The sequence below is a fragment of the Tachypleus tridentatus genome, chromosome 7, assembly GCF_004210375.1.
Source record: "Tachypleus tridentatus isolate NWPU-2018 chromosome 7, ASM421037v1, whole genome shotgun sequence".
In the NCBI taxonomy this organism is placed as follows: Eukaryota; Metazoa; Arthropoda; class Merostomata; order Xiphosura; family Limulidae; genus Tachypleus; species Tachypleus tridentatus.
In genome coordinates, this window is record NC_134831.1 from 190532020 (window position 1) to 190559377 (window position 27358).

Here is a 27358-nt window from a genome sequence, read left to right on the forward strand (position 1 = left end):
CGAGAGTAAAAGTATTAATGCCCATACCAACTGTTTTGAGATACATTTTTACTTCAAGAGGGTTTCTCAACATCAAGGAGAGAATGTTTGGTGGGATGGGGGATTTGAACCTGGAGCCTAACCACTGGCCATATGCCTTGTTCAAGAATGACTAGAAATCATAACATGGAACTACAAAGATGTAGTCTAAGTAGCTTAAAACTCATAACATCATACAATTATATATAACTATTATTTTTATGTCACTGAACTTTCAAAAGCCATGTCATCACACTTGTTGACTTGCATTCAAAATTTTATTGAGCTACTATTTTATGAATTTACATCAATAAGCTTGGAATCAAATTGTAGATTAGAATTTAAACTTTAATATTAGATACAAGTTAGTTTCCTAATTTTAAAGTAAATATCAAAAGAACACATTTAAAAATAAAATTTAGTGAGTCATACGATATGTTGAATGCATAGATTAGATGTTTGTGATATCAAAATACTAAGTCACTAGTTCCATACAGATTAGGAACTCAAATTACTAATATTATCAAGCTAGTATATAAAATTAGAACCTCATATCTTTTTATTTTTCTGAGATATGGCTTATGTAGTGAAGCATTTATGGTGGACCCATTCAACTCTTTCCATATTTTGAAAGGTCCCTTATATACACTTACTTCAATATTTGACATACAAATAACTAACCAACAGCTTAAAATGTCCCCAGAGTAGTTTTTCTTACCATTTGAATCTTTGAAAATGTTACAGCATTCTTTCAATCTGAGATTTCAATGAAGTAAGCATTATCTTTAGTCTGCTCAAAGTTTCATATTTTTTAAAATCTAAATAAATTGTAGTTACTAAGCTAAATAAATATAGTGGAATTTTATGGTATGAGTGTAGTTATGTATGATTTTTTTAGTTATTCAAATGTATATTTATATATATGACCTAAAAACATTTTTTGATACTCCCCCATGTGAAATTTTAAAAGGCTTAGTGACCTACACCAAGCAGCAAGAGTATAAAGGTTGTAACAAGAAGAGATAATTGTTTGCTTTACTTTTTAATTTATTGTTCTACATTTTAAGAAATAAGTTTAACAATTTATTTGTGAATAATAATAATAATCTATATAAATACATGTTAATCGAAATATGACTATATTACAAAATACTAGTCCACTACAAGAGAGGCAAAATTAAAGGTCAGATTTATATTACTGGATATGTAACATGAGTGCACGTGCACCACGTCAATGTAAGCTACATAATGTTTACTACACATGACTGGAAGGTCAATTTAATAATAAATATATATGTACATATATAGTGTTATAAGACTAAGGCTACTTAGACTAAACATATGTATTTCTGTGTTATAATACAGTCAATCTAGCATGAAAGAAGTATAATTTATTTCCTAATTATTTATAATGAATATGAGGTTGGTCAAGAGACAGATCCTACACAGAGTATAGAAAATAGCATAAAATATAAAGTTTTGCTGAAAACAAATGTTTGAAATGTATTTAGGAGGTTTTAGGATTTATGTAAACAATATTCAAGACTTTTGTGAAGAACAGTTTTTTTTAATCATAATATGAAATGACTTTGCACCAGACTAGTAACAAAACAGACATTTTTCACAAACAAGTTTGTATTAAAAATATTTCATTAAAATATCTGATTTTTGTGTACATAATACTTGTAATCTTTACTAAAAGAGTACCACATTTTGCAAAGATACACATAATGTACCAAAAGTTGTAGTGCCAATACTTAACATGTGTAAATGTGTAGATGAACTCATGCATGTTATACTGAGGCCGTCATGAAAAAGATTAATTAAACAATTTCATCATTAATTTATGTAAATAAACTAGCATAAAAACATAGCTAATAAAATATTATGCAACATTTAAATTCTTAATATTAAAAGGAAATATGTAAATAAATTCTCAATATTACCTCCTTGGTATCATACTTATTTGGCTCAAATTGCAGATTACAAACTTATAGATAATGCTCAGACAGTATAATTTTATGGCCTCAATCTCAGTTTACAAAGATGTGAACATTAAATATGAAAACACACACAACACACTCTCCTAACATAAACTGTCTTTTAAAAAATACTAATTCTTTATCTGACATTTGCTATTATGTTATTATATATAATACAAAGAGAACTTTAATTTCGTCAACTACTTATGATGTTAATTTGTTCTGATGACAGTTTTAAATTATTTAACCTACAGTTCCAAATTTATCACACAGTTCACCTCAAAGATGGTAATAGAATTATTTTAACAAACATATAATACTTTGAATTTGATCCTTTCTGGGAGATTTCCTTTAATAAAGGACATTCTGACTCAAAAATTTTGTATTCTTCAAGAAATAAGATATCTGTAATGTTTAACTGTATCACTAATGTAAAAACATGTCAATTGAGCAAGAAAAAAGGCTAATGGATGATTATAAGTTGAATAACTGACATGGTGAAGCAGGGTAAAACATTTTTCACCTGAAGTAATCCAAAACACAGAAGTCCATTGCAACACAAAAACCTTCTTTGGATATGCACATAATTATAGCTACAAAAGCAATTCAAAAGTTATGTTCACAAGCACCTTCCAAAGCATAGAGCCAACTGTTGTTATCATGTGACAAATATACTGACATATAGTACAAAATGCATATCTACTTAAGTGTCTGAAAAGTGTAGGCAATTTATTATATAATACATTTTACAAATGAATATAATGAGTATTTGTTTTTAATAATACATGTGCAAAATAATTTTTATATTAAAAATACTTTTCTTGATCTCAAAAATCTCAAGTCTCCTTTGTGTAATTCCTTAAATATCCTAAAGACATTTTAAATATTTTTCTTTCAGTAAAACTTTACAGTTTATCTGCTATTTTCTCTACCTATTCCAAAACAAAATCAGTCAATTTGGCCAAACTTATAACCAATGGAAAACAAAAATCAAAATAAATCTAAATTCCCCATTTTTTCTTTCTAGAATGACTTTAAATTGTAACATTAAACTACATTCATTTATCCTAAGTAGCCCTAAGTTTGTGACAGTATATATATCTATTCATAATTAAACTTTGTTTTATTGCCCTTTGAACCATGTCTAACTACAATCTGTGCCATTATAAAATGTAAATCACTTGTGGGAACATGCTGTTCATATTACACTAACAAATTACATTACCTACAAACTACTATAATTTGCTCAACTGTGTGTCTCATGAAAGATTTTCTAATCTTATTATTAATTATTTTACCTAATCTTAAGTAATCTAAAAAGTCCCCATCTTTACATTTTAGTTACTTAAAAAATAAACATGAAAAACAAGAAATAAAACTGTTAACCAATCTTCTATTTTCTTGCTGTGATTGTCAAAAAGAGTTAAACCTAATTTTTATACTAATAATAGTAATGCATTTAATAATTTTTACTTAATTAAATAATATAGACTAATACCATGCAAAAATTAAACACTCCGTGATGATGAGAAAACCCACTTGTAGAGAAAAATATATATTTAAAAATTAAACAAATTCCTTTACCTCTTAAAATTTTTCTGACTTTCTAACTATGCAAGATGAGTCGTTACACACTCATTCAAACTAATTATTAACTTTCTCATGGGATAGATGTTAGTACTATGAGTGAAATTGACAGTTAACTGTTAATAACATAATTTTATGCAATACATCAATTGATAGATGAAAACTTTGATCTATTGGTCATAGGTAATATATCATTCAACATAATATTAGTGAATTCTGAAAGAGAGGATGTGACATGTATGTGTGGCAGGAGGGGTCTGATTTTCTGTTGGAAACCAAACAAGCTCTGTGACTAAAAGATATAGTGCTTGAGAACAAAATCAGGGTTCCATTAATTTGGACTCTTACTATAAAATACATTATTTCAATGTGTAAATTTAACAAACTCTGATTTAATTACAGGATTTTATTACATTTCAAGCAAATCTGTCAGAATACAACTTATTTCAGAATAACTCAGATGGTGTAATCTAATCCTTAACACTCCTACGAAAAGACGTTTCTAGTCCTGATTTCTCCAAGCCCGTTCCCCTGGCTGTGGTTTCGCTAGATAGTAGATAGGGACAGTGGGAATCTCGTTAATCCATTCATTAATGGATTTAAATGGCAATTTCATTTACATACAAAATTATTAGCCTAATATTAATAACCTTTCAAGTTGCTCTGGGGCCTATTAGGCCCCACTTTTCGTAGGAGTTTTAAAGACAGCAACACTTACAAAGGGAGTGACTTTTGTAGGTTCTGTGGAAACATGTTTTTGCAGAAAATTTGTTTCTGGGGATCATGTTTCAATGGGTTTCACTTAAAACATACTTTCTTCAAAAACTTGTACTAATAATACCAATTGTACCAACTATTGTTCATTATGTTATTAATAACCACCACTCAAAGATGCTCAGCCTTGGAACTATGTAATATTGCCAGTCTTTCCAACTGGAGTAAAATCCTTTGCAGAACAAGTTCATCTTTCTCATAAGTTATTTATAACTTCTGGATTGCTGGATTTGGTTGGTACCTTACTCACTACACAAATTATTGTTATTTTTTCTGGTTAAGTCAGAGATTGCTTTTCAACTATATAAATGTATATAACTATATCACCATGCTCTGCATAAATGTCTAAAGCATCAATTTCAAGATTACCTAAAAGTCCAAGGTCCCAAAATTCCAAAATGTTAGCAGTGAAGATATGATCACATTTGGATACCCTTAACTGTGGTGAAAGAGGTAGGGTGCTTGTTTCTTTACATACAAATTGAAATAGCATGATGAAGATATTAAACATCAAATGCATATTCCAGGATACTGGAGGACAAAAAACACAGACAAACAACAGCTTGCTTTAGAGAAAATTTATGGATGAAAAACATAACTGTTTTACTTCTGATTAAAACATTTCAGTAGATGGTAAATGACTGACAGTGAGTAAGAAATGATTTAAGTAGAGATAAGATTCAAGCTAGAGGATAGAGCCCAAAACTACTGTACCACATTATTATGATGGACAAATAGAAGAAAATACAGTAATGATGAGCAACTGGAATATGAAGAAAATATATTTAAGATATGGACCACTTTCATCCAAAGGCTGAGGGAAAACAACCTATTACATGGAAGAAACTCCTTCACCTGAACTGAAGGAATAATCAGAAATAGTTCACAGAATAAGAAGTACAATAACGGGGATGTCGGTTTCCAGGATTGAAGGGAACAATGAAGAGTTGGGAATATTAAGCATAAAAGGGAGAAGTAACATTCTTTATGATATTCAAAACCAAGAGATCTAACAATGTTAGGTATTGAAAAATTGGAAAGTGTAGGAAAAAATGCAAGGAAAGGGAAAGAGAAGGAAGAAGAGAAAGAGAAGCAGTGGGCAAGAACCTAAGTGATCCAATGGTCAGCCATGAAGGAAGTCCATGGGTTAGGAAAGAATAAAAGAAGTGCCTCCATATGACTAGAGCTAACCTGGTACAAAGAGAAGCAGCCACTGGCAGAATCATTAATAGCTAACTCTTTTGCTCTTGGAAGAGTGACAGTGAGAGAAGGTATAAAGGAAAAAAGAGAAAATGCGAGTGATAGAGAGCCAGGATACACAGGCTAACTAGCATGAGGGGATGCCCAGAAATGAACAAAACAAGAGACTGAAGAAATTAGAGAAAATAGAAGTAGAAGATAAGCAGTTTCTGTCCTGAACTCCAAGATGTGAGAAATACCCAAAAGAAAAAGATAGTATAAACCAGATACAATCAGCAAAGAATGATATTTTCCCCAACATAGAATGATGAGGCCATGCCAAAACTGAGATGAGAAAACAACTGGACAAAAACACTGGTTTTGTGATATGGCTCAGGAATGGAGAATGCACAGGAAACAATGGGATTGGGATGGAAGACAAAATCCATTAACTCTCTTGCTGACGTCTCAGTGGACTACACTGACCTTGTGATCCCAAAATGACCTTCATAGTTTCCATGCTATAACTTTTAACATGTTTATGTGTCTTCATAAAATTTCTCAAGTTTGTAATACAAGCTTTTGTAGACAAAAAAAATTAGAATTGGTAACTAAAACATTTTATTAAAGAATTTGCATGCAATTATATGGACTCAGTAATGACCAATTTAAGATTACAAATACTTTTCTTCATCTGAAATTTATCAAATTTCATTCACATAACCTTTGAAACCTCCTAAACACACCTTTTTTATTTTTTCACTAATTTTTTATATTTTATCTGTTACTTTCTTTACACTATCTCTGCATGCATTCAGCCAAGTTAACTGACCTCTTAACTGCCTTACAATTTAATATTTTCCCTACTCTAACAGCATAAATAAATCTGACAAATCATCAACATATACTGAAATAACAAAAGAGGTTGAAAAATGTAAAATAAAACCAGAAATACTGTTCTATCCATTTTAGTATTGACCACAAAGCTCCAAAGTACTTCTACAGAGAGTTTCCACTTATAACCACTTATTTTTGTTTCACTATTAGCTAATGAAGTAGAAACCTGTAAAACATAAAGCAATGAATTACTATGTCTGCCATTAGGCTGTTTACATGACACTGTTGATAGCAAACACAAACACATGGTGCAATAACCAGATGCTTCCTAAAATGCTTATCATAATCCCAGCTCTAAGAACACACCTGGAGAAGAGTTATATACTTGTCTGCAGTACAGTGGGTGCAACAACAATTGTCTAAAGCAATAAAAATGTAAGAAAATGTTTGATATGGCTCTGTACAAGGTCCAGGCCAATATAATAATCTTGATAGGTATTTGGATGTTGGTTATTTTCTGAGGGTGGTTAAAATTTAGTGCTATAAGTGGACAAAAAGTGTAAGTGCTTATGAATAGATATATTTTTACTGTTTACACATAAATGCTTAATTTTTAATTAATTTTCTTAAAACATCAACCAGTAAATAAAAAATATATAACAAAACAATGATTTCTAGTATTAAAATATTACAAAACCAATTTACACTCATGCATCATATTCACTAAGATTGTTTATCGTCTCAAGTAGGGAAGGAAGACAAATCAGTTTTTGTTGGTTTCAAAAACATACTTTAGAAAACCACAAAAATTATTATATTGGTATACATAAACTTATGGTAACTTATCTGACCTTCTAACTAAACTATATGCAGGTTGAATATTAAAATTTGAATTATGAACTACATTTTGATGATAACGTTATTTAATTCAAGTGATACTTTTAAAACATTTTTGACTTGTCAGTAGTGAGAGGGTTAAATGATGAAAACTGAAAGTAATGTATTTCATAGACAAAGAACCTGCAGCACCTCTAAGAAAGGTAAAAATTGAGGATTTTTGGACATCACATTGTATGATATCTTCAGTTACTCAAACAAACATAGTCGAGGATATTAAATAATTTTTTCTAGATGAAATTTTGGCTTTGTAAACTGAGTTAGAACCTTGGGAGTGAAAGACCACAGAAACATGAGTTCAAAGTGTTGAACTGTTTGAAATTATTCTTCAATTTTTTTTTTTATCTATGAACAACTTATGTACAAATTCATGACATTATGGAAACCTCAGAAGAAAGACTTATGGCCTGGAATAGTAATGGATCACAGGAATAGATACTCAAGTATAGAAACAGACAAAAACCAGTTGATGCATGAAACTTTATGTACAGGCAAGGATATAAAATAATTTATGTTAGCACGGTAGAAAAAGAACATGAAAGGAAACATAGCTTGTTTATCATCATTTAGAAACAAATACAAATGAGAAATGAAATTATAAATTTCACAACAGTCAGAAACACAATAACTTCCATGTTAAAGGTTACTAAATCAAAATAAAAACACTGGTTATACAAAAGCTTTGAAAAATTGAAGAATAAAATTAAACAGATTTTCAACATCAGTGCCAAGTTTAAGGATGAAGTTAATTTTTAGTACCAGTAATTATGGGAATTCATTGCATACAAAGGACGTGTTGCCTCCTACTAATGGAGGGCTATTGCTGCATTATACCAAGTACTAGCATAGTTCATATCAAAACATGATTTACATAGGAGACAGTTCTTGTTAAAGCATGCTTTAATAAGCATGCACAAATTAGCAAGGGCTGACACGAGAAATAGCTACTGTGTGCAAAAACGTAAGTGAATGTCAGACTGAATATTCAGCAGAATATTTTCATGTTTGCTTCTTTGAATTCTAATCAGCAAATTGACTAATATGAAATTTTTTTAAATATTCAATTTATTTTTTTCTTAAATTATACAACACTCTAATTTATATTAATCCCTAGAAAGCAGTTGTAAATAATACAAACTTCAATACAACTTAAATAGGTGTTTTTCTAATAAGTAAATTCAACAACCCAAATTGAAATTTTCATGTTTAAGATACGTCATGTTATTTTCTTCATGCTAAAATAAAACCAGTAAACACTGTTGCTGAGTTGGATAAATTACCTCATTATTTTACTTAAGTTGCTTAGTTTTTCTTTGAGTAACAATACTCTCTGTAATAAAAAGAACTCCCATAACTTTACTTTGTTCAAGAAAATTAACAAACACGATTAAAAAAAAAACCAAGCAACTGACAAAAGAATATTCTAGACAAACATAAAACTTATATTCATCAAGATATTTATTATTGGATCTTACAAGTATAAGCCTGTTTAGATTTGATGTAGAATTGAAATTACACAAAGTTTTTTCAGTTGTTAATCATACACAAACAAGTAGATAAACTTTATTCGTATGAATTTAATTTAGTTAAAACAAATACTGGTTACAATAAATGCTTTTATAAAACAGTACTTTGAGAGTGATAAATGTAACTATTAATTATATTCTAATTTAGAATGGTGAAAATGGTCCTACCTAAGACAAGATGGGCAATGATACAGCCAAATATGAAGACACAAAGAAAGGCCAAAGACATAATGAACATGTAGAAGTATTTGTAATTTCTTCGACCAACACAGTTTCCTACCCATGGGCAATGGTGATCAAATCTGTCTATAATGTTAAAAAATGATCTACAGAATGGATCTTAAAAACTTCTATTAAATAGTTAACAAATACATAACTGAAACTTTTAAGTAACATTATGTAAAATAAGAGCATTCCTATTTATTATGCATTAGCTTTGATTATTTATGATGCCAAAACGTTTGAAATATTTCTTTCTCGAAAATTCAATTCTAAATTGATGTAGAATTGAAATTAAAATTATTCAACAAAAATACAAATTGCATGACACTATTCTGAAGTGCTTTGTAAAATCATAAACAATATTACTTACTTTTTCTTCAACTTATAAATATTGTATTGGTTAATCATTCTACAGAAATCAAAATAAATAAAATATAGAAACAGTGCAAAAAAACAGTCAATTCTTTCAACTACCATTCAAAAGTAAATACCTTACCTACGCAATTATCACATAAACTACAATGGGAAGCCCTTGGAGGACGAAATATTTTACACGTGAAACAGTATTTCAGTTTCACAGTTTGTCCTCGAATAACAATTTCTTTAGTTCTTGGTGGTGGTCTGTATGTTGGAGAACTTGAACCATTTGGCACTTCTGCTGAAAACATAAAGTGAACAACTAAGATGATTTATTTTTAAAACACAAAACACTTAAGATGTTTTTAAATATAAAAAGAAATCAGTTTTCTATTAATCAGACTTCTTTCACACTTCCCCAGTGTATTTTATTATCTATCTTAACACAGGTCATAAATAAGAAAATCTGTTAACTGTTTTCTCTTAAATGTTACTGAATTAATGTTAAAACATTCATGTGATATGTCATATTCCATTAAAAATTTTGCATAAAATAAAAACTAAATAATATGAATAATCTGCAATGTCTCATTATGCAAAGTAAGTCATCACGTAACTTAGATGTTTAAATGTGGAATAACAGTTGTGTTCTCTTTAGCTACTCATGACACTGAAATTTTTTTTTTTCCATTCTTAAGGAAATAAAGATAGGTATCAATATTTCATATATTTTTCATATCTGGAAAGGCAGAAAAGAAAGTTATGTGTTAATTAGCAACTTATCTGATTACTAATTAATTTAATAGTAACTTGGTGTTTTGTATGAATAAAATATTCATGCTTTATCTCCCAAAATATACCCACTTTCTGAAATTTATTTTCTTAAAAAAACTGTACAAATGTTTATGGTGTGAGTTGATTGTAGATGTAAAATATTTACAATTTTATATTTCAATTTTTATTGTTAAAGTATGACAACATAAAAAAAAATTCACAAAATCTGGACACTTCTATTTGTATTCATCCTCATAACTCTCTAGCTACCATGAAAATAAAATGTTTCAAGACATGCTACTATCTGATTGCTTCATTGGGGCAATGAATAATTAAAAACAAGAACACCTTATGTTATCTTGTCCATAATTATTGGACAGTGGAACAAAAGCTTACTACTGTTATTAAATTCTAAAATTTTAGAATTAAAATAAATTTCAAATAGATATTTATATCTGAATTACTAAAAGGCTTTATTTGTTAAGTTGCTTTCATACTGTCAACAATCAAGAAAGTACAAATTATAAATTTTTTTGAAACACAGCAAAAAGTACATTACCTTAACTGTCTTATCACTGACAATTCAAAATGCATATGCCATGATTCAGTTATATTCAAAAGTTAATTATAGAAATTTTAATAATATGTACATTTTAAGATATTAAATCTATTATGAAATATTTAAAAATGCCCTCACCCTCCTTAATATAAGAATTGTGACATTTGCTGTCTAAGTTTTCCCTCTTTCCTAATTTATCTACCAAACCTCTGCAAAGTATGGAATTTAACATAAATTACACATTATAATATTATTATAAAGTTATTTCTCAGACAAAGCATAATTTTTGTAGCCTTCAATCTTATTTCTTTATAAAACTATAACCTACAAACTCAAACCCATTTGCCATGCCCACCTATCACATTCTCTCTCACGAAGACACAAAATAGCCACCTCTAATGTTAAATATTAGATTAGCCATAACCAATAGAAAGCCAAAGTTTTAATCTATCAAATGAGGATATTTTATATTGTTTTCTGTTCAGAGAAATGTCTATTTTACTTGTAGTTCAAGCTTTATTCCTGTGGGAAACTCAATGATATGCTCAGCTGGCTTTTACTGCATAATTACAAAGTCAGAAAACTATGATAATTACAGAACACTGACTGCTCTATACATGTTATTTTCCTGTCTTTAATGGTGCATTATTTAATTAAATAAAACATTATGCAGGGAATTAATACCAGTAGTTTTAAAAGTAAGTTAAAGTTTAATCAACAACTGACAACAAAAAATGACAGAAACATGAAATACTTTTTTTTGTGTATTATTTATTTACTGTTATAAAAGTAATTAAAAATGTAAAAATTAGAAAGTTATTAAGTTCTAGTTGGTAAGATAACGAAAAAAATAAAAATAATCCACAAAGCCTATTTGCAAGCAGCTTGTGCATTATGTAACTGACAACTTGTGTGGTAGGATTATTAGTTAGACACCATTTGCAGGGCAATAAAATCTAAGTAGAAACACTCATATGCACACTGTTAGAATTTTAAGCTATTTAGGATAAATAAACTTGCTTTCTGTTACAATTTGAAGTAATTATAATGAGGAGAAAAAATAATTTAGACTCATTTCATATTTTGTTTATAGTGGTGATGAGGTCAGTTGATTTGACCTTGTAGAGAATTAAGGCAAAAAAATAAATAGTTTTACTGAAAAAACATAAGAAATTTATTTAGGTTTTACAGACTATACAAATGAAATTTGACAATTTTCAGATAAAGGAAATTATTTTAATGTTAGAATGAAAATCACTTTGCATTCAAAGCACTTAACACTTTGACTACACATATTCACTGAGAAATGTTTTGTAAAAGTGCTTCATTTTTTGTCCACTTAAAACGTAATGTTTACTGAAAATGTGCAAGCTTTCATGAAAATACACAAAACATATTAGAAATTATAGTATGAAAACTCTAAAGGTCAACCTTTAGTCATAAACTTGGGCAAATCAACTAAGCCTATAACCAAAATTCTCCACTCTTTTTCTTTCCATGCATTTATTGCCCTCTTGTTACAAGTACATACACAAGCTACATCATAAGCCTGAATTATTTGTTTGCAATTATGCTTAACTAATAGTTTCCTCATGGTTTTGGAGAGTTGAGTGGGAATGTATTTCAGACATAGATCACAGATACCTATTTGAAAATCACTTTAATTCTAAAAATGTAAAATTTAAGTAAACTCACCTTTGAAATATTATTAAGAGCCAGAATACTTGCACAAAAATAGCATATGGGACTGTAGGGAGCTATATCATAATGAACTTCTTCTAAGGCAATATAAACATATATGTAATAACAGAAGAGCGCTAGGCTGGACAAATACACACACAGTCTCACATCATAATGTTGATATTTTCCTCACCTGAAAATGTATTTCTGATAGATACTCACTTCTACACACATAACAGCTTATTTTCCTCAAGTTCACATGATCTGCCAAAGAGACTCACAAGCTACCAGCACTGTGACAACCCCATCTAAACTTTCATGATGCCATGGGTTGGCATCACTGAATGATAACATAACCATTCAGCAGAGCCTTTCACCAATAGGAATGTGACATATTTCCATATGCAATGACAACCTCTACATCTCTGATTGTGAATTCTTATTCTTTGACAAAGCAATAAAGAAACATGTACCAAGAAAGTGGTGTCCATGTATAAAATGAGAAGAGGCAAAAAATCCTCAAATGTGTTGCAAGGATAGACAGAATAAAAATATGACCATCTGAGTACCTGCACACAAGCTGTCAGCCAGCTAATACATGTAAATGAAGCTGTAGCTCTTTCCAACTGTACCTTATGTGCTCCTCTCTTCTACAATTAGACTCAATTGGTCAAAAGCAGTTGTGGGAAAAGAGCAATTGTGAAAAGTATCTGTGCTCACATCCTCTATCATCAATCACTATGGGCCTCATGCCACCTGCAGGAGAAGTGAAATGTATGGAATCACATCACTGTGGATACGTATGGGTCATTCCAAGTCAAATCATCCAGGGGGCTGCAGGTGACCCCCACAGAATGCCTTGAAAAAATTCACATGTGCTCATCTACCCAGTGTAACAAATTTCAGCCTTCTACCACTATTACTCTTGCAGCTTTAAGCAGCCAAAGTTGCCCAAAAGTGAATTTGCCAATAATAACAAAAAATTAATTAAATTTTACAGGGCTGTAAATCAGAAACTATAAGAAATATTTATCTAATCTTTAACAATTTTTCATTATATGGGTAGATGAGCACATGTGAATGTTTTCAAGGCATTCTGTAGGGGTCAGCTGGAAAATTTTCCAAAATCTGGATGATTTGACATGGAATGACCCTTATATAGTTTATCCTTAACCATCAGACACTGTGGGCATCACGCCACCTGCAGAAGAAGGGAAATGTATGGAATCATGTCAGATGTCAGCTACAGAAAGAAGTCACCATATTAACTATAGAGAACCTTTTTTCTTCCAGTATGATGTAGAATGAGCTGGAAATAAATGTGTGCTCCTAAACTCTACAGAATAGATTTTGGCTGCAGGAAAATTAAGAAGAAAAAGTCATATATAAAGGGTCAATGTAGTGACATGTAACATTGATCCACTTGAAGACCATGATGCATTATCGTTACATGTGTTGTAACCATACTACTCACTAGTGTCACTCCAGTCCACTTCTCACTGTGGAAACCCCTTATTCTAGCCAAATCAGTTAGGTCCCAATCAGCAACTAGCAGCTGGTAAGTGGCAATGGTCTTCTGTGGTCCACTTAATGAGGGAAAGAATTCATGTAGAGAAGACTTGGAGAATATGTCTCGATCCTCATTAGTCCTTGAGTCCAAATAGAACAATGGATGATTAGGAAACCTTATTTTTAAGTCAGCAAGTGCTAGCCAGAGAAGTGAACAGACATACATCTTCTATATTGGTTTTTTTTTGCCATGATAGTTCATGGAATGGGTTAGATCTACATGCTAGCCTTGATAATTTCCTTTAGAGGACAGTGAAAATGGGCCAAATGAAAATGTGTAAGATGTCAAATCAGAAGTGAGATGACATGAAAGAAAAAATAATCATCTATACTAAAGAGGAATAAACCATGCAGAAGATTTAGCAGATCCATCCAATAAGTGTGCTGGACTCTAACAGAGAAGAGAGTCCCATGGAATGAAGAGACAGTGACAGAAACCTTGAAAGGAAGAACAGAGATAACAATAAATGGGCTATACAAGACACAGGAGTCTATCTGGGGCAGAATGATCACACATATGGGATACAAAAGGAAGGAGTATGGGAGAAAGATATGTCCACCTTCCCTAGCAGCAGAAGTCTTGGGAAGGAAGAACCAATTGTGTTAAAGAAGGTAAGTGCAAGGGTAGAAAATTCAGAAGGAACTTATGGCTTGGAAATCAGAAAGATGGTGACCATATGCAAGAAGGAGAAGGATATAAGTTTAAGAGAGAGGCAATATAAGGTCAAAGTGGTTAAGGTTATAAAAATTCCAGGTGAGAGCATGAACTACTACTTCCAGGTCCCAGTTGGGCAAAGAAATAGGATGAAAGTGTCTTTGGATTGAGAAGGAACACAAAATGTTGGTAAGGACAGGTTATAAAAAAAACCATTATTTGGTATCAAGTGATGTCAAATTTTATAATTAGCACCATCTTATAACCCATAGAGGTATAAATAGATTTGTTTGTTTGTTTGTTTTGGAATTTTGCACAAAGATACTCGAGGGCTATCTGTGCTAGCCATCCCGAATTTAGCAGTGTAAGACTAGAAGGAAGGCAGCTAGTTATCATCACCCACCACCAACTCTCAGGCTACTCTTTTACCAACGAATAGAGGGATTGACCACACATTATAATGCCCCCATGGCTGAAAGGGCGAACATGTTTGGTGCAACTGGGATTCGAACCCGCGACCCTCAGATTACGACTCGAACGCCTTAACACGCTTGGCCATGCCGGGCCATATATAAATAGATAAGCCACTGTCAAAGAACCATGGGAAAGAGGAGGCAAGTATTGTAAAGTCAATCAAAGGTGAAATAGTGAAGGACAGACCAACAGCAATAAGCCTGCCATTCACACTGCTACATGTAAGAGGTGGAAGGAAGATGTGTGTTACAGAAAGAAAGCTACATGACTAGACAGTATGACTCAAAGAGCAACAGGACTAGACAAATCCATATAAAAATAAAGGGATGTCACTCCTTCATAAAAGAGTGATGTATGCAGTGGACCAGGATGGATGGAATGTTAGAAAAGGTTAGGGTGCTTGGCTGAGAGAAGATGTAGTAGTGGTCTTGCCATAAAATAAGATCCTCTAATGGAGAAGGAGAAAAGAAGATTTATGAGGACAGTGAATACCTGTAAAGGTTAAATTGGTTATGCAATGTCCACTGCAGGGGATACATACATGTATGGTCAAATATAATTAGGGGTTCTAGAGAAACTAGGGTCCACAAAAGAGACAAAATTTCTAATACTAAATGTAAAGGTGAGTCACAAACTTTGGTGACCAGATAACTGAGGTTCTGTAAGCAAATGGAAGAAAGTTGGGCACAGTTGAGGAGAGAGTTGAAGAGATTCCTGAGATGGATGAAAGATTGGGTCAGGGTAAGGAAGGATTTGGAAATCTTGACAAACCATCCTAAATGAGCAGTTTAGTGAAGGATAAGAGAAATGTTTTCAGAGGATATCAGCTGACACTGGGGTAAGAAGCCAGTCATCCATGTAGAAATTGAACTGTACACACAGACCATGAAAATGTCAAGCAATAGCCTACATAATGTGATTGAAAACATAAAGGACTAGCATTATTACAAAGGAAAGGGTACAGAACTGGAAAATGCAATTCCCATGGACAAACTGAAGATAATGTCATAAGGACAGGGTGATTTGGACGAGAAGGGCATCTGATACCTCAACTTGGTCAGCCAAGTTAGAAAGGCTAATAGACTTCTTCTATTCAATTCTACCAAACATTCACTTTGATTTTGATTGAAAATGGAAGTACCAGTTTTCAGTGGGGAGGAAAGATGAGAAGTGTGAGCCAAGGTAAATACATATCGGAAAGATATTTTTAGTATAGAAAAATTATAACATTCAATTCTGTAAATTATCTTAACTAATATACATAGTAAAAATCTGACAATGAATAGGTGGCAGAACCAGTGCAGAGAAAAGCATTCCTCAAGAGTGTTCAAAAACACCCTAAAAAGAGTAGATCCTGGCACTGGAGAATCATAGTTGGGAGCTCACGCCACTTCTATTCTAGAAATGCATTTTGCTCAAGGTGGAGAGAGATGTCACACATGAGTAAAAAATGGGAGGAGTACATCCAAAAGGGAGAGAACAATAGTTTAATAGAGATCCAAACCACAATTTATTGGAATCTCAATCCCATAGAGTACGTCAATGTGGGTGAGACCAAAAGAACGTGCCCTTTAACTGTAGAGTGGGTAGAGCATGAGAAACTGTAAATGGAAAGTCAACAGCTTCTAAGATCCAACTGCTGGGAACCAACATTTACACAGGAGTAAGATGAGGATCATACCATTTGTAAATCAACTATATAATCCAAAACCAAACCATTTGATATGGGTAGAAAAGAGAATCATACTACCTTCAACTCAAGTTCAGCAGAGAGGAGAGAATCTTGTTCCCCTGATCTGTGAGTGAGACACATGAAAGCAATGTGATAAATTGTTTGACCAATACTTGGTGTACAACCCCAGCAGCTTAGAATTGGAAAGTAATATGGGCTTCCATACTCCACTAGAAGAAAAAGAGTGGAGAGTCTAGAAGATCATCAACACTGGAAATCATGCAATGAGTAACCAAGAAAAAAAGTATTTTAAAAAGCACATCATACAATTTATCCAATCAAAGGAAGAGATGGACAGCTTTTCTGTTTTTGCCATTAAGTCCATGGTTTAGTATGGTCTGTAACAGGAATATTCATAAAGCACATATATCACAAGTTAAAAACATATAGGCAATCTTGGGGAACACTGCATCTCAACAGTGAGCATTTTACAGCCATGAAGATCATAAATGTATAGTCAACATGGCCAAACAGTGCAGATTTAACTATCTTAAACATACCTGTTCAAGCTGGCTCTTTCTACTCACCATAGAGTGAGATCCATACAGCAGAAGTAAGAAAGGGAAGTGCCCCTGAAAAATAAGAAGTACACTACAGATAGCTTATCCAGTCACAGTCTCATCAAAGTCTGAAGAATGGATTCAGATGGAAGATAATAACACTATGATGAAGAAACAGCAATATGATACAGAGAGTGAGATATGAACATATGTGGTATAGTCTGCATGCCTAATTGAAGAATTTTCTCCAATGCATGATGGAGATAAAACACCAGGTACCTGATCTGATGAGAAAACACCCTGAACAAATTATAGGAAAAAGACAATGAAAAACAAGCTAATCAAATTAAAAGCTGAATCCAATTGGTCAGGGTGGAAGGAGAAAGGTCACAAACAGAGGATACCTGTCAAGGAATGAATAGGTGAAAATGGGAACCACAGAAAAAAGTCGTGGAGGCAACATAAGAAAAAACACGTACATGACAAAGTAGTCTATCTGGATCCAACTGAGGAGGATATAGATGGAAAATTGACAAGCTGCCAAAATTTTGGGATAGAAAGATCAATCCAGGTAAAGGAGAATGTGGAATAATATAAAGAATGTGAAACATTAATGGCAACTAAATTTGACTGATGTTACCCACAGGCCAATACAAGAGGGAAACAAGTCTTAACAGACAAGTACAAGGACAGAAGTTCAAACAAAGGCAAAGTAAGGGAGTAAAGAACCACAATGATTTCACACCAAAGTAGTTGACAAATCCAGAGGAAATACAACAATAGGAAAATAGTAGGAGAGATAAAAACTTTATGGTACCAGAAAAAATGAAAAGTGTGAAATAAGGCAGCCCAATAACCTATCATAGAGGATACAAATAAACTCTTAATTAAATGGCCAAATGAAGACATCTGTAAGATGAGGAACACTGGGTTAAGAAAAGTAAAACACTTGATCTAAAGACCAACAGCAAAAAATGTTCCACTTACGTTGATAAACAACCCTAGCAGAAGAGCATATGAAATAAGCTGAAAAACTGGACAAACTGGATCTTCTTGCAAGGGACCATGTAAAATCCAGATGGGAATACAGAGGATATAAAGGGCTGGATGGAATGCTAGGGGCCAAGGGTGACACAAGAGGAACTGAATGAAAGGAAGACGTAATGAAGAGTCAGAATGTAAATGAATCTGCCTTGGAACCCATGGTTATGCCAACTAACAAGAAGCAGTTACAAGGACTTGACACAGAGTGTTATGGACTATCAACAACACACTGGAAAGAAGATGGATGGGAGAATAAACAAACAGGTATTTTTTGATCAACCCCAATTGAAAGCTTTCACAGCCAAAGAAAGCAAATGAGAAACTAGAGACTAAAACATAGGGAACTTGTTTTTTGTCTGTTTGTTTGCTTAGAATTAAGCACAAGGCTACACAATGGGCTATCTGTGCTCTGCCCACCATAGGTTTTGAAGCCTGGTTTCTAGTGGTGATAGTCCACAGACACACTGCTATGCCACTGGGAGGCAGGGAACTTGGTACAAATGCATTCAGGTGAGGAGTACTCCACTGAAGGAATAACCACTGTAAAACAAGAGAATCAAGGAACCACTCCACTGGATAAACTTTGGCTGGATGGGAAACATGATTGAATGCACCTGGACCATGGCATGTAAGAAGATGAATTACAAGCATGTGGGCCAAAGGAATGAGATTTAAGATTCAATCACAATGGGAATGAAAATGAGCACTGCCTTGGTGACTGATGTAACCCACCACTGTAAAACTGTTGAAACGGATCACGACCAGAAAATTTCTGGGAAGATGAAGTAAATAATTCAAAGTACTATATATGGCCAGAAGTTCCAGGATGTTGATATTGTAAGATTTTTTGGCTGGAGACCATTGTCCTGAAGCTTCATTCTGATTGACCAATGCTCCCAGTTTTAAAGGAAAGCATCTGTGAATACTTGAAAATCTGGATGAAGGTGAAGATGTAGTACACCTACCCACATCTGAGGCCTGTCCTATCACCAATGCAGATGACTGACAAGGGAAGAAGGAAGAGAAATAGTAGTCTCTAATGGATCCCTCACAAGATTACACTGGTCATACAAAGAATACTGAAAAAATCTCATAGGTTCTTGACCCAACAAGATAAGGGTTTCCACAGAAGACCACATCCCCAAAAGTGACAGAACCTCACAAGTTGTAACAGAGGGAACAGTAAGGAAATGGAGAAGTGATAGCTCCTTCGAATGAAGTCAAAGAGGAGAAGGGAGTGCCTGACTGAGATGAGTGTTAAATAAAGATATTGAAGAGGACACGATATTGGGTAAGTATAAAGGATGACTTCTCCACTCAGATTAACCATCTCAAATGAGTTGCCTTTAGAAGCAGTAGATGAGTGTGATTGGCAGACACCCATCTGGAATGAGCTAATAGAAGAGAGTAATCCATGTCATGATGTAAATGAACCTTCAAGCATGCGAATTTTGGGCAAAAGCTTTGACCACCAAACAAAAGGCTGAAATAATCCTGAAGTAAAGGGTTTGAAATTATAAACTACTCTGTGATGAACAAACCAAAGAGAGCACTTTGACACATGAAATACCCTGTCATCCATAAACCCAGAAAACAACCCTTATGAGAGTGAGAAAAGACTCCATGGTAAAGAAGATAGAACAACAAATTTACTAAGGCAGGATAAATCAACCAAAAGCCACCAGTCCAATGTATCACAAACAGCTAGGAATAAAAACTTGGAGGAGGATGAGTTATATGTTTGATTTCATTCTGGAAGAGAATATCTTGGACAGACATTGACCAGTAGTGGGATTTTGAGGCAATGAAAGGAGAAGGATACAGCTACCAAAGACAGAAAAGGAGGAGAATAAAGTGGATGATAAATTCCTCAGATAATACCTGAATAACCCACAGATCTGTGACAAAAAATCACTAAAGGGGAACAAGATCAGTCCAGCGAGCTCACACTGTACCAGGACCCAAAAGGTAAGTCACCAGTACTGTTAGCAGTGTATTCATCTGCACTAAATAATACAATGAGAGGAGGAACCCCTGGAGGTAAGAACAGGTAAAGGCTGGAAAAGAGCAGGATGAGTGGAAAACAAATTTTTTTGACAAAACAACATTCCATTCCAGAATATCCAACAACAGAGAAACCATGTGTAATGAAAGAGGCAAAAAACAAAAGGTAATCAGGGAGATGTTATTCCTTGAAAAACCCTCAGGATCTCAGTGGATCACATCAAAGGAGGTAGATGGTAGACAAGTATCACAGAAGAGTTGATAGAGTAAGACAAAGTAGGGAAAACTGGGTATGGAATAAAAGAATATGACAATAAAGGTTTGCCCTGATGAAAAAGAAGAAATTGAAGAGCACAACAAAAAACATCTTGACACAAGTACTCAAAAATAAGAAGTAACAGTTTGGAAGAATCAAACAGAAGGAGTCAGATACTTCAGAAGTGCATGTAATATTGCTATTTATGGAGGGTTCTCACACAATTATTTACAAGTGAGAAGTAGTTGAACCATTTAGTTGAAAGATATGTGGGACTTCAAGGTTTGTTGCATGTGAAAAAATTCACATATAGGGAAGCACTGAATATGGACAACTATTTATGTAAGAGGAGGCAATGTACCATATTCGCAGTTTGACCATAATCAAAACCTAAGAATTAGGCAGGGGGGTTTGAGGCACAAAGTTGAGGAAATGAAATTGATTCAAAAAGGAAATAGCACATACAGCAACGTCAGGGAAGGAAGGAAAGAAAATGGAAGGGTTGTGTAAAAAAGAATGAGAAAAATCAAAGGGCATGAAAGAAAAATAACTATACCTGAGAAATAAGTTTTGAAAATTCATAAAAAAGTCAGACTGTTTTTCAGTTTGTAAGGATGTTTCCAAAGCAAAAGCTGGAGATGGAAATACTTGCTCAAATCCATCTTCTTTAACTTAAGGCTGAAAAGAAGGGCTGGGGAAATGAGTGGAAGGAATTGAAGCAAAGGGTCTTGGCTGCATTATTGATCCCATAGGACATTGGAAAATAACTGCTACATTTTCCACAGAAAACTAACATCCCATCAACTTGTTGGTAATTTATTCAGCATGAATACTATCTTCTCTCACATCAGCAGAAGAAACTTTGATTTCATACTGAGTATGACTAAACTCAGTCATATGAAAGCTGAAAATTGAAGAAGTGACAAATCTCTGCAGTCTCAAACATGTGTGACAGTGGTAAGGAATAGAATGTGGATTCACAAGCATGAATGTAGAAGACATCACTGTGCATGGAGATGTATTACACTCTGCTGCATGACTGCATTATCACATAGTAGCACAAATTTGCATGAGACTAGATGGGAGTTTTCACAAGGTGAGTGTTTTGGAGACTTTTTTTTTTTTTTTTAACAATCAAGTAATGTCTCAACCTCATACACTAGTAGAATAATAAACAACAATGTTGGGCTGTATGGAAATATCTAGATTGCAAACACAACATAGGTGTGGCTCCAAGTTTTAAAGCCATATAGAACAGCTCATCTAACAGTAATTATATATTATTTGAAGAATCACAACCAGAGGCAAACAATCTAAAATTATAAAAGAAAGTAATATGACATAAATAAAATTTTTGTATTTGTTCATATGCCAGCCTGCAAGATATCCTCAGCAGGGTACTGTGGATGTGACCTAGACACCAAAGATAGAGCCAAATGGTAAACTTGATGGAATGTAGCCCTAAATTCATTTTATCATCATGATAAAATAAGACACACAAAGAATCAAGGTCATAGATATCAGAATGCATTTAGCTTGATACAAGCAACAAAAAACATCTTTTAAATGATAATATGATATAATGAACAAGTTACCAAGGGTTCTAAAGGAGAAGAAATATAAAAGAAATGTAATATGGAAAAACCATGGTGAAAATAAAGAGCATAAATGAGTAACATTTATAACTCTGCAACTTAACTGGTGTAATGCTTGAAGTAATTTAATATACAAATAATATTAAGTTGTCAATACAAACCTGCACTATTTCACTCAAACGTTATGCATAATGTAAAACGAACATATTCTTACCAATTTGTTTTTCTATATCAGCTGCCTCCTCTGGAGTAGCACGAGGGATAACACCAGGGTCACTGAAGCTCGTTCTTAGTAGTGAAGTCATAACAAATAAAAAAAGAACTACAGCTATAGCTGGAATTGCAGGACTTATTTCTTCTGTCAGATAAGGGCAGCTATGTGAAAAAAAAAATCATTAGTAAAAAAAAGGAAAAATATCTTCTAACTTTACCTAAACTTAGCTTTACCGTCAATCTAGTTTAAGTTTCTACATCTTCTGATCCCAGATTATTTTTATATTTATAAGAGGCCCCTTTTATGCTAGCAGAACATATTTTACTTACTATTTTAATGAAAAATTGTACAGTACTTTCACAGAGATTAATGTTTAAGAAATATTTGTTATGGAAACATCATGCTAAAATAAAAGTATTAAAAAAAGGTAAAACAATCACATCAAAAAATTCATTATTCAAATCTCAGAATTATAATTTGAATGCTGAATGTCATTCTGTGCCATAGTTTATAGCCTTGAGTCTGTAAGAAAAACTTAGTATTACTGATAATATGCATCTTAAAATCTCTTCCTTTTACATGTGCCACAAGAAAGTAAATTGTTGTCTATCTATACTGTCTTTGACAGGTTTCCAGTGGTGAAAAATGCAACTATTATATGAAAATTTACTGGTTTTTCAGGCTACTGTGCTAAGTCCTTTTCACTTGAAAATACAATCACATGTACACTTACATATGCAAATATAATTAAACATACTGTCATATGTATGAAAAGTTATATTCAGTCATAAATTGTGAGACAGCAAATTTGTTTCTGTTATGGTTTTGTTTACTTTCATTTATTATTCCTTTTGCAGTTTGGTGTATCTATGTATTTTCAGTTAAATTTAAACACTAACTTACCTTATGGATGATCATGTTTATTCTGAATTAATATGTAGGTATTACAAAATTGACACCAGCTTCCCTAGTAAGGATGTACAGATTTTATTCATGTATCAAACAATTATATAAGCTCATACTTACACAGAATGTACACTTATGGCTTATTACAGTGGATAAATACCTTGTCATAAGCTTTATATACTGAGTCATAGAGAGTGAATGACATTGCAAATTATTAGTGTTTGTCACTTATTATTGTCGATAATATAAAAGGATGATTCTCAAAACAGCTGGTATGGGTGTTAACACTTTTACTGATAAAGCAGAGAACATTGTTTCTACCTTCCTAGGTTATCTTCAAGTTAACAAAGAGAGTCATCCAAAACATAAAAGGTTGCCTTTACAATTCTGTTTTGTAAGTTAGGTTTCTCCCAGTTATCATTATTTTTCTTGGTTCTGTTATTTCAAATAATTAATGTTGATATTTATGGCTTATTGTTCATTAACACTAGTATCAAGTCCTAGCCAGGCATGCTTAGTAAGTGCTAAATTTTACTTCAAGTGTTGTTGTAGTTTAATACACTATTTTCTCTTGAATCCTAGTTGTAGTGACTTGTTATTTTAGACCATTATAATCTCTCAGCAAGTCAATATGAAAGTTTATGCAATGTGGCATACATATTACTGGTATTATATTGATTTCAATCAACAATTGGAAATTCTTAACACTGACCACATGCATGCAATCCTTAATATTTTCACAGTAAATGTAATATAATGAAAATACATCTTATTTAAAAACAAATATAGAACTTACATATACTTATAACACAGAGAGAATAAACACTCCATTACAAATAATGAAAAACCTATCAGTTGTAACACTGAATATTCACACACATACTCTGACATTCATAATATTGTAACATCTAATAATCATATTTATTTTGCAAAACTAACCAGCAAACATTCCTGAATGTGTAAAATGAATGATCAGTACTTGTGCAATGTTTACTATAAATATTTGACATGCAACAATTCATACTGACACAATTAACAGCTGTAAATGGCTTTCACTTAAAACACTGTACATGCTTGATGTTTAGATGAAATTCAACATTGTTTTCAAGAAATATTTGTAAGACAATTTGTACCTTCTCGATATCATAAGGTATTACATTTCAAAGTTATTTACACATATCACAAGTCAACATTTACAATACACCATGTCATATATCAATTACATGACTTTATGGCTCTTAATCTTTATTTAATACTTATTTTCCTTTTTTAATCTTTATAATTTCCATTGTTTTTCAATACATAAAATTTTAATATTATTTGGTGAAGACTATAATTTTACCCACATAAAACTGTATGCAGTGTTGTTTATATGCATTCTGCTATGGCTAAATTTTATATTTGATTATTTCTTACATACTTATTTTCCTAGCCTGTATTTTAAGTTCCTTCAATAAATACTACCATCATCATATTTGATTTAATTTATTCCATTCTATTTTTTTCTTTATTTCCAAGTAATCTTTGATATTCTCCAACATTTTCTTCATCCCATTCATAAGTTTAAATATGGGATAAAAATGGAATTGTTTCTTAAAAACATTAAATCAATGATCTAATAATCCTGGAATATATGGTAAGCATCATCATGTTATCATAGTCTTCCAGAAATAGAAATGTGACACAACTTCCTTCAACAGTAATTTCCACTAAACACTTACACTGAACTTAATTCTTCTGTAAAGCAAAAAGGAAGTGACATAATACATGTTGAAGTGGCTCAGTTAAAGTCCTGACTTAAATCCAACAAGAAATTTATGGCAAGACTTGAAGATTACAGTCCTTCAGCAATCCCCAATAAACCTGTAAGAATTGGAACTTGCCAAGATGAAAGGACAAATATTATACCATCCCACCGTACAAAACTGGTAGAGACCTATCCCAAAAGACTTATAACAGTAATTGCAGCCAAAAGTGTTTCCACCAAGTACTAACTTAGGAGACTGAATATCAGCAAATTTAAATTTATATATTTTCTTGGCAGGTTTTGCTGTAATTCAATCTCCTTCACACATAAAAGAATTAGGTTTCATCATTAGAGTTTTGATTGAAAACAAGTTCATTAGAAAACTTGTTTACATTATTTGTATTTCATCAAAATGTGGCATTACTGGTAGAGAGGAATACTTTTACAAGGTAATGTACATCAGTATTTACAATAATCTTGTGTCAAATAGGAGTACACTGTTCACCACTTCAAAATTATCATTATCTTTAGAATTGGGCAATAGGAAGTATTTGCTAATCAATTGATCAACAAGCTCATTAATCAGTTAGTACAATGTTCCCCAAGCCTGGTATAAAGAAGCAGATAAAAAACAATGTTAGCATACATCATCCCACTACACACACCCAGTATGCATTTTATTACATCATATATACATATACATTCTAGTTTTATTAAATTTATCAATAAATTATTATGCTATTTTAAAATCTGATAATGATTTATGAAAGTTGAAATAGTACATATCAGGTCAGTCAACACAAAACCCAGTTTAGTCACACCATGCATTTTCCAAACAGTTTGAACTTCGTACTGGAAAAAGATCTATTTAAAATGAAAAATATGTAAAACAATATATTACATATATAAACTGTGAATGATTCATTACACTAAGAATTAATTAATGTATTAGTGTGTGCACACACATAAGACCTGGTAATTTCAGAATAATGTCAGTCAACAAGATTGGTTGCATTATTTTATGTTACAGTAAAATGAATGACATTTATACTACACAGAAATGTTATGTTAAATTTTGCATGAAGCAGACTTTTCAACTGATAACCGAGAACTTTGCCATGATCATAAAAAAAGGTAAAATATGTCTTTTATCATAACTGCATGATTTATAATTACAAATAGAACTTTAAGAGTTAATGTGTTAAGTGTTTGTTAAAACTTAAGTTTTTTATAGAAAATAAAATATCTTAGCAGCATTTAAATATAAAAAAAACAGGTGGAATTAACAGTAATTTCTGAAAGGTTCTACTTAAGACCTTGAATATGTTGACTGTTAATTGGACTTTGCTATTATAATTTGTAACTCTATTTACTTGACACTGGTATTTTTATATCTTTATTTATACTTTCTAAGTAATGCTGTGCCTACTGCTGGAAATTTTTAATGGTTTCTCTCTAAAAGTTACCTCCCTCTTCCTAACTTTATAAATATTTTTGTGAGATAATTTTTTCTGAGTAATTTAAAAATATTTTTAGCTGAACAACTGATATAAATTCACTTATTCTTAATATATGTATGGCTTGTATGTCTATACATTTTTATATAACTTGGAGAATTTTACTTCACAACAGGAATCAGCCTCTGATACACCTGACTTACAATTCAGATGTGCTCATGCATATACAGCTGACCATGCTTTAGTCAACAAGAAAAAGTTCCACTGTCACCGAGTTCTGACATTCGATTAGAACTTCTGAGTAGTGGGAAGTTTACAGATTGACAACTTGCAAAAAGTGGATTTAATTTATAGCAAAAGGAATTTTCTAAATTTCTGGTTGTCAGGCCTATTAAAAGTGACTATTTATGTAAATATATGGTACATAGTATAAAGATATTATCAGCGGACTTGTAATAACACGTGTTTCATGTCAGGACTTGAATTATTATACCATAAATCAAAGATATCATGGAGGAAAGGCAGAAATAGGCAATGTTTACCAACTTATTTTAGTAGTATGTTCCTACAAACCTAATTCTAGTGTAATTATTATTAATAAGTAAAACTTATTCATTTAACCATAAATCTTTACTATTACTTTTAGCTTCACATTCTTTCCTCTATGAAGAAAATATTCAACTACAGAGGAAATACAGAGAAAGTTTTTAAAATTAAGTCTTCTTTTTCACCAAAACTTTTGAGGAATATTAAATAAAATGGTTTCCATGATTTAAAAAAAAAGGCCCAAGTGCAAATAGTTGGAATATGAAA

At 32.3% G+C, this 27358-nt stretch overlaps 1 protein-coding gene across 11 annotated transcripts in view; it reads right to left on the reverse strand.

The window, feature by feature from the left end:
- LOC143257540 (palmitoyltransferase ZDHHC14-like) overlaps nucleotides 1-27358 on the reverse strand; it is an 84332-nt gene that overhangs the window by 51440 nt on the left and 5534 nt on the right. For 10 of the 11 annotated variants that reach the window (XR_013031916.1, XM_076516360.1, XM_076516353.1 and 7 more), the window contains exons 2-4: nucleotides 22436-22596; nucleotides 9519-9680; nucleotides 8969-9106 (exon numbers count right to left, since the gene is read on the reverse strand). Coding sequence is in view for 10 of the 11 variants with exons in the window: in XM_076516360.1 (XP_076372475.1) it covers nucleotides 8969-9106; nucleotides 9519-9680; nucleotides 22436-22596 (461 nt within the window). In the remaining variant the exon portion in view is untranslated. The remainder of the gene's footprint in view (nucleotides 1-8968; nucleotides 9107-9518; nucleotides 9681-22435; nucleotides 22597-27358) is intronic. The other variant, XM_076516354.1, reaches the window with a different exon arrangement.